General features: G+C 40.0%; 1 protein-coding gene across 2 annotated transcripts in view; it reads right to left on the bottom strand.

The window, feature by feature from the left end:
- The window catches only part of IPO9 (importin 9), a 56,213-nt gene that overhangs the window by 23,144 nt on the left and 20,774 nt on the right, over positions 1-12,295 (bottom strand). For both annotated transcript variants that reach the window (XM_059413090.1, XM_059413091.1), the window contains exons 2-13: positions 11,730-11,791; positions 11,405-11,491; positions 10,405-10,606; positions 6,729-6,817; positions 5,817-5,903; positions 4,926-5,045; positions 4,711-4,811; positions 4,453-4,511; positions 3,750-3,901; positions 2,916-3,014; positions 1,676-1,782; positions 1,164-1,303 (exon numbers count right to left, since the gene is read on the bottom strand). In XM_059413090.1, coding sequence (XP_059269073.1) covers positions 1,164-1,303; positions 1,676-1,782; positions 2,916-3,014; positions 3,750-3,901; positions 4,453-4,511; positions 4,711-4,811; positions 4,926-5,045; positions 5,817-5,903; positions 6,729-6,817; positions 10,405-10,606; positions 11,405-11,491; positions 11,730-11,791 — 1,305 coding nt within the window. The remainder of the gene's footprint in view (positions 1-1,163; positions 1,304-1,675; positions 1,783-2,915; positions 3,015-3,749; positions 3,902-4,452; positions 4,512-4,710; positions 4,812-4,925; positions 5,046-5,816; positions 5,904-6,728; positions 6,818-10,404; positions 10,607-11,404; positions 11,492-11,729; positions 11,792-12,295) is intronic.

The following is a 12,295-nucleotide window of genomic DNA, read 5'->3' as shown; positions in this document are numbered from 1 at the left end:
CATGATTTCTACCTTCAGAAACCTTGCAGTCTAGTATGAGAAAGAAAACATTCACCAGCATAAGTGCAGAGTGAAAAAGGATATTCCCAATGGGCCTGAGCTCTGGATGTTCAACCATTTTAATTTTGTGAGTCAGAGAATGGAAGTGACATTATGAGATAGTCTATAACAGATTACCTCTTTAAAGTCAGATTTTATTTATTTACTTGACAGAGAGAGAGATCACAAGTAGGCAGAGAGGAAGGCAGAGAGAGAGGGGGAAGCAGGCTCCCTGCCTAGCAGAGAGCCTGATGCGGGGCTCAATCCCAGGACCCCAAGATCATGACCTGAGCTGAAGGCAGAGGCTTAACCCACTGAGCCACCCAGGTGCCCCAGAGCAGAATGTTTTCAAATGGCTTCGGCTATTCAAAGGGCTAGTCTATGAGTGAGAGGCATGTGAATGGATTGGGAATGGAGCAAATAATGCCAAATGTCCTATGATTTATGTACTTGGAGAAAGCAAAGATGGCCTTTTGTAATGAGGGTGGGGGTGGATGGGTCTAAGGAAGAGAATAAGGCATAGCATGGGCAGAAGCAACATAGCCGAAGATGTTAAATAGAGAAATGGTAATTCTTAGCTACTGTTCTGCATTGCTGGAGAACTCCAAGTCTAATATAGTAGAGCCAACTTTTTTTTTTTTTAAGACAAGTAATTAACATGGACTTGAGAATGGAACATTTTAATTATTTGGATATTGGCCAGGAATAAAGTTTGAGAAAAATGACAGGAAACAAACAGGAAGAATGAGCCTGACACAAACCGCCTGAAGGTATTTTGGACTTAATAATGACAAAACTCAAGCCAAAGTTCTCAAGGTACAGTAACCAAATTTGCATCCTATTCAAATGCTAAAACCAGCCATAAATATAAGCAGTGACTTGGAAGGAAATGTGAACAGAGTGGAAAAATTATGAATGTGGCAATTATTTCTTAGTTGGTAAAGCTGAGCCAAGGTCTCTAGGCTGTTTTAGCGGTTCAGATGAGTTCAAGCTCTAGTGTGTAGAAAGACTTCTTACCCAAAGGACACATGAATACCTGGTTTACCTATCTAAGTGAACAACGTAACCGAGATGATGACAGGTTTAAGTATCTTCGAGAATCCTGGCATTGTGCTGAAACATACCTGAAAGGTTGAGGTCTGCAAGGATGACACTGGTCAGGAACCCATGCATGTCAAAATGGATCCTGCCATTCTTCACACTGTCCGTGATGATGGACTTCACTGAGCCAAGGGCAAGCATACATGCCTCGTGTATCTTCCACCTGAGAAAGCGATACCACAGTCTGGTAAAACAAACTACACTGCCAAAATGATAAACACCTGAGGGAAGGAAAAACCTGAAAGGGCATTTCAGCACAATCTGACCCAAAAGGCCCATTTTCTGTCCTTCCTACCTAAATCTAGAGCTGAAAACAGTGACATTTAGATAAACAGATTTCTCTAATTAAAAACAAAGTTAAAGTCCTTCCCTCCAAGACTTTTTAAATTAAAGGGTAAAATAAAAGCATTGTAACCAATTATTGAAGGTTGGGAAAAACTGCTTCAAAACACATGATTCAAAGCAAGGATTTGATTGTCTCAGATCTGATGCCCAGAATATGTTCCTAAGTTAAGCATCTGCTGCTCACTCTTACCAGTGTTCGGTACCGCTGTTTTTGGTTTGCTCAGCTTCTTGTAAATGCCGAGTGGCTGCAGCAGCCAGGGCTGCCGCACTCTCATTCTGGAAATCAGTGGCCACAGCCTAGGGAGAGAGGGGAGGGGCTAATAAACCTGTTTGTGCAAATTAAACCCACTTTTTTTTTTTTTTTTAAAGATTTTATTTAGTTGCCAGAGAGAGGGAGAGAGCGAGCCAGCAAGCATGTGTGCAAAAGCAGGGGGGAGTGGCAGGCAGAGGGAGAAGCAGGCTCTGGGTGAGCAAGGAGCGGATGTAGAACTTGATCCCAGCACCCTGGGATCATGACCTTAGCCGTAGGCAGACATTCAACCAACTGAGCCACTCAGGTGTCCTGAAATAACGCATTTTAATTGCAAACTGAAAACTTAACTCCAAACTCAGTGGTTCAAACTCTTTCACGTATACATTCTAAACTCTGATGAGGTGTATTAAAAATACAACCTCTCTTAGTTCAGGATCTTTAATGGAATTAGAGTAATATTTATATTTCTGCAGTGCCTAGGCACTGGAAAACTAACAAAATGTAAAGCTCCCAATGGCTAGACTGAGTAGAGTGTAAGTGAGCTGTAATAGACTAAGCTTCGGATGACAATGGGTCAGGTTATTTATTCTCTTGGAGTGTGACTGTAGAAAAAATAAGGCTAATCTACAAATGGGAACTTAATGTGATCTTTCCCAGGTGCCTCAGAAATACTGAAGGACAATAAGAAATGTTCGCTAATAATGAGAACAAACCTCTGACCCAACACAGCAAGAGGCAGCTTCTTCACAGAACTTAAGCCTAGAGAAAACTCTATGTTCTAGTCAGGGCCAAAGAAAATAGCAGATGTTTGGATGTTCTCTCAGCAATCTAATTTTTTAAAAAAGTTTGCCAACATCTGGTTTGTGCTACAAATTCTGGCTTAAGAGTGGACTAAACTGAGTGTTCCTGATTCAACAACCCTTACTCATTAGAACACTTTATCCTTTGTATAATTTTTACATCTATTATTTCCTTATAAACCAAAACCAGTAGCAATGACTTTGGAATTCCTGAGTCTCAAACTTCCTTTGAGACTTTCTTTTGTTATCCTCAAAGAACTCTGAGATACAGTCACTCAGTAACACTGATCAACTTGGGTTAGATACCTAGGAAGAAGAGGGAACACTCAAGTGACTGATTAGGGTTTTCTGGTTAAGTATCAAGGGAACCCACTTACCAGCAATAGGTCTTGAGCTGCAATCCTAACTGTATAGGAGAAAGTGTCATCATCCTCATCTTCCACAAACTGTTGGGGGTTGGCTGTCCATACTTTAATCTGAAAGGATTATGCGGTTAGGTCTTTGTGAGGCTGCCAACCTAGTTTCTATGTTCTCTTTTTTCATCCACACACAGCAGAAGATTTCAACCTTTTGTTTTTATCTTGAACGGAACTCTAGCCTCAAAGTCTTTTCTTTTGGATGTAGACAAGCAAATCCTTTATCAAGGTAATCCTTTATCAAGGTAAGCAGCAAAAGTTATTCCTCTCTAGTAGACACTATTTTAGAATGTGGCTGATTACTAGTTCTCTGCTACCTTTCATCAGCTGTTATTTCTGACAGATCTACTTTCTAAATATATTAGGTCTTATGGAATATTTAGTGTGGAAATTATGTTGATTCTTGTACTGTTTATATAAGAGAGGAAACATTATCTTATCTTTTTTAAAATGCTCTATTCTGGTCTAATGATCCACCAACCAAGCTAATGATCTCTATGTGTCAGTATTTACAGAAAAGGACTAAGTTCTTCCAGAGACCAGAGTCTTTGGCTAGTGGTACTATGGAGGTGAAAGTATTCTCAGAGTCTAACTACCTGATAGCAGAGTTAATAAAACCACAACACCCAGAAATTATGGCAATAAAAAGATATCAAAGCTTCCCCAGAACTTCACATGAAGTTACTCTTCTAGGGTCAATTTTTAGAAATAAAAATTGTTCCCTTGACCTAGATTTCACATTCAAGTTGCACTTTCCCAAAACAAGCTGGTAACTGTTCCCCAAATATCATTTACCTGCTCCTCAGTGATCTGCATATACAGGATTATATAGTAAATCAACTCAGGCAAGGCTTTCTTAACAGTGCTTTTGAATTTGCTATTTTCTAGGAGAGCATGGACAAACTCAAAAATGCTAAAGACGAGATTTTCAAAGCCCAGGACTTCACCTACAGGAAATACACAAGAGAAGATTTTAATGACAAGAAGGCAAAAGGAAAGCACATCTGCTAGAAATGAACTACATTATCTTTGTAAATTAATGAGTATTTCAAGTACTTGCTGATTATTATTCCCAAGGGAACAGAAGAGGGGGAGCTAAGGAGTCAAAGAAAGGAACTTTGAGAATATTAAATATTCTTTGGTTTTTCAAGAATCAGAAACACTAAATATATTTTCCAGCAAGTCTATTTTTTATTTGAAAAACTAAAAATATTAAAACAGAAATGAAAGTATCATCATCTGCCAGAAAGAAGTAGGCTGGATGAGATGGCCTTTGAGGTGGGTCTTCCAACTCAGAAATTCTATTTTATGAGATTTATGCAAATGCCTGAGGAACAGATTAAAGATTTTCAGTGTCCCATTTTCCCACATCTAATACACTAAAAGGAAACTCAATTAGAAAACTCACTTAAGAGAGCGAAGCCTCTACGTTACTGTTTTTCTTTGTCTTTTTCCTTTCCTATGTGGCATATCTGTCAAGATCAGATAAACTACATACCATCAGAATCCACAGGATCTTCAACTTCCTCTGTGTAATTTACTTCTGTCCTCACATAAGTATGATGAAGAGTAAAGAAACAGAATTTGGAGTCTGCTTTACATGTATTCTACAAGGGAATGCATAACATTCCAACCCTAAGAGTAGATACTTTAAAAAACTCATTTAAAAAAAATGGAACCACATGAATGCAAGACCTAATGCTAGATTCCCGATTATGGGTGGTAGCAGGTCCCTGAAGCTTTCTGAAAAGGATATAAAGCTGCACTCTCAGTTAGGGTGTTCCAAACAATAGGCAGAATCTGCTGCATGGAGGACACCATGTGCTTTGGGAAGTTTTTCACCAGGGCTGTCACTGCCTGAGAAATTACAAAGAAAAAGATCTAAGAGTTACAGGTGATATAGGAGGAAAAACCAAGGATTTCAGACCACCTTCTGAAATTCCAACTATCTCAATGGTAGTAAATGTTTACCTTTAGGACTTCCATCTTAAACCCACTGTCGGATGTGGGGCCATCTGGTATCTGGAGGGCCTGAACAAAGGCCTCTGTGAACTGCTGCACCACAGGAAAGATCAGTACTTTGGCTGCACCCTGACAACAGAAACCAAAGTCAGTACTGGATATACCATTAATCAATGGTTTCAATACACATATCAAACTCCGAAACACAGATCTGAGGCATCTCAATATTTCTTCCAGCTCGGATTCCAATCAGAAGAGTGCAGCCATTAAGTCACTGGAGGTGTTACCCAAGATTTCAGGTTTCCATCTCCAACACCTGCAGTTCCTCACCATGGCCTCCTTAAAAGCCATTATATGTAAGACTAACTTTTTTTTTTTTTTAAGATTTTATTTATTTATTTGACAGAGACATAGTGAGAGAGGGAACACAAGCAGGGGGAGTGGGTGAGGGAGAAGCACGCTTCCCACTGAGCAGGGAGCCTGATGCGGGGCTTGATCCCAGGACCTTGAGATCATGATCTGAGCCAAAGGCAGGTGCTTAACGAGTGAGCCACCCAGGCACCCCAAGACTAACTTTTCAAAACTGCTTCTGAATGACAGGGTTGGCGTTTTTCAGCTAGCTCTGTCTCATGTGAGAGGGCCGTAAGGGAGTGGTGAAGTTCTGAGAGATGGCTCATATGAAAAGATGCAGGATATGGTTAAGATATAAGGCTCACACAAAAGGAAACTAAACTATATACAAATGAAAAATGTAATCAAAATGCTAAATGCATCTATAACTCATTAAATCAGGGTGCACTGTGGTTCTACTAAAATGAAGTTAGTCACTGCTATGCCTCTGATGGAAGGCATAGAGATTTTTAAGCATGAAGTCTGTTACTGACCCAAAGGCCTCCTTACCTTTTCCAGTTCCTCCATGTTACAGATCATGTGGGCACAAGTGGTAAAAATCTCCACAGCTCGGGAACGGGTTCGAATACCATACACCTGTGAAAAGTCACAGCGTAGCCATGAGACAGATGTGTCTGTGTCTGCTTATCTGTAACTAGAAGAAAAACTATGACTTCTCAGTGCTGACATGGGACTGGATTCCCTAGAGAAGGGTAACATCATCTACTCATACCCAGGACAGACTTCTCTAATCCAGAGAATAAAAGCCAGCAGAATGTTAGAACTCAGTGGGATTAGCCTTATATGTAGGCTTCTGTGGGCTATTTGATTAAAAATATATTAGAATGGGTGCTACTTGAAATCTCAATACAGTCAATGAATTTCTTTCAAAAGACAGACTCTTGGCTACTGGCAGAGAGAGTAGGAGGTTAAAACATTACCCATTAGGTACTCAGAGTTTACTTATATTGCATATGGGGCAGGAAATATGTGAGGAAACAATGCAGATGCTATTTCATTCTCTCATCAAAGGCTGACCCTCACAATTTTTTTTTTAAGATTTTATTTATTTATTTGACAGAGAGAGATCACAAGTAGGCAGAGAGGCAGGTAGAGAGAGAGAGAGAGGAGGAAGCAGGCTCCCTGCTGAGCAGAAAGCCTGATGCAGGACTCGATCCCAGGACCCTGAGATCACGACCTGAGCCGAAGGCAGCGGCTTAACCCACTGAGCCACCCAGGCGCCCTGGCCCTCACAATTTAAGTGAAAGATCTAAGGTTAATCCAGATTCAGACCTCTGTCAGTTCTGGTCTTCAAGTTCGGGGAGAGGCAGCAAACACAACAGTTTCCCACATGTGATGTGGAGGCTGACCAGAACCTGAGCAGCTCTTATTCGCTGTGATCTTGGAGCTGAGATTTCATACCTCGGCCATCGTGAAGATCTTATACATCTCTGGAAGAATGACTGGAGCAACAAGTGGCATCTGTGTGTCTGTTACTTCTCGAGTGAATTCTACAAAGGAAAAAAAAGTACTGTAAAAAAAACAAAACAAACAGTGCTTTATGAAGATATAAGTGGGAAAATTTTTGAACTGCTTCTAAGTGGCAGTTCCTAAGCAGAGAGCATACAGGTAAAGACATTGGCCTGGTGGTCTTATCCTGGAGAAGGAAAAGGTGCAAATAACTATTATTTGTTAGAAGGGGGAAGAGAAGAGCCCAAAGATAAAGAAAAATACATAAGAGTGAGGAAAAACACTTTACATAAATATTGAAAGAAAGAAACAAACACACTGCAAGAAAATCTGTAAGAGCTGTGTCAAAGTCCTTACAAGGTCACCTTAGGGAAATCCTGTATTAATCCAATTCATGCCAGATCGTCAACATCCAGGTGCACCTTGAGGTGTGTTACCTTTGGTTCCATTTGCAATACTCTCCCTTGGTGAGTTGTTCTGATGCACATAATGAAATATATGCAGGCTTACTAGGCTCTTAGTCCACTCTGTTTATGTTACTCTTCTCAGCGTGAATGACATTTATTGACCTAGAAATCAGAGGCTACTGCTCACTAGAGCAGAAGGGATTACCATATGAATGTGGCAAAAAGGAACCTATTCATGAAAGAGACTTGAAGAAAGTGAAGGAAACAGGGGTCGTGTCTTTTCTTTTCACTTTCCACACAAGCACTAAGACAGCATGAAGGACCCTGGGGTTCACGTTACTAATCTGTTGAAGACAAGCCCTTGAGTTCGTGTCTGCTCACTTTATCTACTGCTTTTCCTGGCAATTCCACATGATCACTACAGAAATGGAGCTCATCACCTGGGACATTTTTAAGGAGGATCTACAAGAAATCCATGTCAGCACTTTCAAGATTAATGTACCCCCAAAATTTTGGGCAGCATCAATCACCAGAAGTCAAAGGAAGATCATATATTCAAGACTGAGTCTTCTTTACTAGATTAGGTTCCTCCTGAAGAATAAATTCTGAACTCTGAATAAAATGAGTGTTTAATATTTCATTCAGAAAGCCAAAGAAATTAGTCCAAACAAATGTGATGAAGAGCATATTAATGAAAATAAGTTTTATAAAAAATAGTTTAGCTTAATTCTACTAATGAAGAATTCTACTAATTAAGTGCTTAACCACATTTTTTTGCTCTCCTATATTCATTCCTAGTAGTCCCGATTTATTAACACTTTATAAGCTCAAGTCCAAAATAAGTTTTCTGAGGTCACTCAGCAAGTCAGAAAAGGCGTGGGGCACTGGAAATATCTCAATCTCCAAACTTCTTGAAACTAAAAAAAGCTATACCTGTGGTCAAATATTTCAGTCCTCAGCTGCTATGTTTGCATCTCCTTCACACCATTGGTGTTAGTTAGTTCTCACTTACAAACAGATAAGCTTAACGGAAGGCTTACTAAAGGCTTAAAAAAGGATATAGTATCTTAAAAAAACCCCAAAGACAATCAGTCCCATTCTCCTACTGGGCTCCCATCCATACACCACGTCCTGCCATCTTCAAGCACGCCTGAGTTGCTGTTGTGAGAGCACCGTCTATCCTCATCTGAAAGCATGGGAAGCAGCTATCTGGGAATGGAGGCTGGCAGCTATCCACCCTGTGTCTGCTGACTCTAATATAAAACAGTACCCACTTCCCCCAGAGTTCTCTCCCTGTGGCTGACAGAAAAGTGATCTCACTTAACAGTGATTTCCTTAGTCAAGCACAATGATGGTTCTACAGTGTTCCAAGTATGATGAATGTAAACTGCCTTTCTCCTTCAGGTTTTTAAAAAAGCCAAACTTTGTGTTGGAAGACTTGTGGGGAACATGCTTCTTTTCCTTGGTAGAAAACGTATCTGTTAACTGATCTTCTGGTACCATCAAGTTGTAAATAAAGAATCTTGGATGGCTGATTCCACAGAGAGGGGTATATGAAATTACCTGAATAATGAGTCATGCAAGGGATGTAATAAGCAGGAAAGTGAAAATCTGAACAAGGAACATTTGCTGTTTTGTAAGTCTGCTCTATATCCCAAGCACCCATCAAAGATAATAGGAATAGGGGCGCCTGGGTGGCTCAGTGGGTTAAAGCCTCTGCCTTTGGCTCAGGTCATGATCCCAGGGTCCTGGGATGGAGCCCCGCATCGGGCTCTCTGCTCAGCAGGGAGCCTGCTTCCTCCTTTCCCTCTACCTGCTTCTCTGCCTACTTGTGATCTCTATCTGTCAAATAAATAAATAAAATCTTAAAAAAAAAAAAAAGATAATAGTAATAAAGCAGGTAGTTCAAAAAGGCAGCCAGGACAAGGGAAGAGGAGGTTGAAAACAAAAGGAGATGGGGAATTTGCTTTTGGACAGAGAACTGATGTTATCTACCATCAAGAGAACATAGATAAGTAAAACTGGGACCAGATGCCAAGTTCAATAAACAGGGTTTAAAAAAAAAGAAAAGAAAGAAATGGCATTCGTGGGGCGCCTGGGTGGCTCAGTGGGTTAAGCCGCTGCCTTCAGCTCAGGTCATAATCTCAGGGTCCTGGGATCGAGCCCCACATTGGGCTCTCTGCTCAGCGGGGAGCCTGCTACCTCCTCTCTATCTCTGCCTGCCTCTCTGCCTACTTGTAATCTCTCTCTGTCAAATAAATAAATAAAATCTTAAAAAAAAAAAAAAAAGAAAAGAAATGGCATTCGTAACTAGGTAAGAATACATTTCAGGTAAGCTAGCAGAGCACAGAGAAAGAGATAAGACACAGGCAGACATTTCACAAATCTGTATGAACTGAGGGGAAATACAATTTCTAAAAGATCAACAGAAGGTGGCTAATATCCAGGTAAAGATTCCTTGAAGGCAAAACAGTAGTGACTTCACCTAGAGGACTGGGAAATTCAGGTTCTGGGTTCTCTGTTCTGTGAGGAATTAATAGATTAATCAAGCTTAGATGAGACATCCACCAAATCTCCTTAAACTAAAAGTATTTTTCTGTAAATATTTTTGCCACCTTCTTAGAACAGAAAGAAAAGATACCAAATGCTACGTTCTCTAAGCTGACCAAATTAAGGTAAGAATTACACAGCTACACTGTTTTTATCTTCTTTATTCCTATAAAAATTTTATTTCACTGTTCTGAAATTTGCCTTGGTTGAACTAAGAAGAAAATTAATATAATAATGATAATTATCATAACGGCTAAAATTTAAAGAGTGTTTACCTCATGTTAGTTATTATGCTACACAATTTACATAGATTTAGCTTATTTAAACCTACCAATAGACCCCTTCAGGTAAACACTATCATTATCTTCATTTTATATACAAGGAAACTCAAGCTCAAAAGATTAAGTAACTTGGCTTAATGTAAAATCTGAATATGAACTGAAATCTGAGTCCTTAACTACTATGCAATTACTCTATCCTTAAGTGGCTGAGGTTTCATAGTAGTAGAAATACTATACCAACTTAATTCCCTGGAAAGAGTCAATGGAGCGAGTCAATGGAGAGGATAGATGTGGAGATAAAAACTAGGGAGGAGGAGCCACTCCATCACATAGCCTCTCTTAAGTGTTCTTGGGATTCAAGTACCAATGCCAGGGAAAAACTTCTGATACCTGTCAGCACTCGCATGGCTCCATGGACTGCATTTAAATCTCCGCTCACCAACATCTCCATGAGCAGGTTGAAGAGCTGGGGCCAGGCTTCAGGCCAGTCCCAGTGGGCAATGGCAGACACTGCATAGGCCACACTGGAGCGCACCTTACTTATTGATTCTCTCAACCCATTGGGCAACAGCTCCCGGATAACAATTTTTGCCTGCAGAGGAGAAAGGCCACCGGCCATTAGACCAGGTTGTAAATGACTGGAAGAGTCCTATCCAAATTATGCGCTGGAAAAGCAATGCGTGTTAAGATACTGTGTAACTCAAAAAAACAAAAAACAAAAAACCTCAAAAAACTCCAATACACAAACTTGACAAATCATTCATTCAGAGAGTTCATCTGTGATCCCTAAACTTATCTGTCCATTACAGCAGCCACTTGTGGTCCTTTAAATTTAATTATTAGAATGAGATAGAATAAAAAATTCAGTTTTCAGTTTCGTCAGCCATATTTTAAGTGCTCAACACCCATATGTAGCCTGTAGCCACTACACCAGAAAGCACAGATAGGGAGTATTTCCACAGCTATAGAAAGTTCCAATGGACAGTGCTGCCCTATATAAACCTTCTATTTCAAAATTTCTCAGGGGCCCAGGATGGTTGCATGGTGTTGTACTAAGTAGAAACATTATTTCATTTAATCCTCAAACAACTCTTTGGAGTTGAAATTTTAATTCTAATTTTAGATATTTAGGGAATTGAAGCTTAGAAGTTAAAATACTTTTCTAATATTTTCATAGCTAGTAAAAGGCAGTAAAAGGAATCTGATCACAGGTCAGCCTGACACTGGAGCTCTCTTACTTCCAGCATGTTGCCCATGATGTCAGCTATCAATCGATCTTTCACACCTCGTGTTTTGATTGCCCCATGCCCTCTAACAATGGTGACAGCTCAATCTCTTAAGACAGCCCCTCAAATCTCTGTAAGAAGACTAATCAAATAATTCTCCTTACCCTTTCTGTAGTTTCAGGAGGCCTAAATTTCTCTGACTGGGCACACCAGTGAGTCTCCACATATTGTTTCAAAATGACTGATGCCAGCTGCGAAGAGAATAAGCCAAGCAGTACAGCAAGGAAAGACTGTTTTCATACATAACAATCATATACATACACATGGCCTAATGTGTGAATGTATTAGTACTAAATGTATTTGTACTAAATCGGGTACAAAATCCTAGGTTTTTGTAAACTGGTGTTCTTTCTTTTTCCAATACGAAAGTTTCATTACCACGAAAAAAGAGGAATTACTTATAAATTGGGCCAATCAGTCTGGACTTACCTGACGGATTGCCAGTGCTCCTTGGGGATCTACAGTCAGCTCTGCCAGGTGAACACCAAATTCTGAAAGAGAAAATTTTATTGTGAGTAAAAGCACCCAGGAAAGCCACAGGAATATATTGAGCTTTAACCCTGATGCCAACAAGAAAAATTTCAGAAAGGAGATTGATTTATTGCTTTTAAAAGTGCTGAAAACTGCTACGATTGGTTGTTTTAAGAGAAACAGGTTGGCCCGCAGGACATGGCTGCTCACAGCGAATAGTTCACCGCTCTCATCTTCTCCCGTCCCTGCACAGCATCTTCCAGGCATCTTCTCTTCCAAGATGGCAACACCTTTCTCTTAGACCAATGACTGAACTAGCTAACTGAAAACCACTACTATCTAACCCCAAAGAAATTAAAAGGTAAGATTTCAGGAGTTGCTCTGATATTCACTACCAGATAAGAGATGATTAAGTCTAAGAAAATCTGGCTTTAACAGGTTTAGTCCTAAAATAAAACTGTTAGAAGCAAACAGCTTCCAATAAGCAATGTGAACAGTAAACTTGAAATGCATATTGAGAGACT

Source organism: Mustela nigripes, chromosome 10 (assembly GCF_022355385.1).
Source record: "Mustela nigripes isolate SB6536 chromosome 10, MUSNIG.SB6536, whole genome shotgun sequence".
Classification (NCBI taxonomy): domain Eukaryota; kingdom Metazoa; phylum Chordata; class Mammalia; order Carnivora; family Mustelidae; genus Mustela; species Mustela nigripes.
This window is presented reverse-complemented; position numbering and strand designations above follow the sequence as displayed.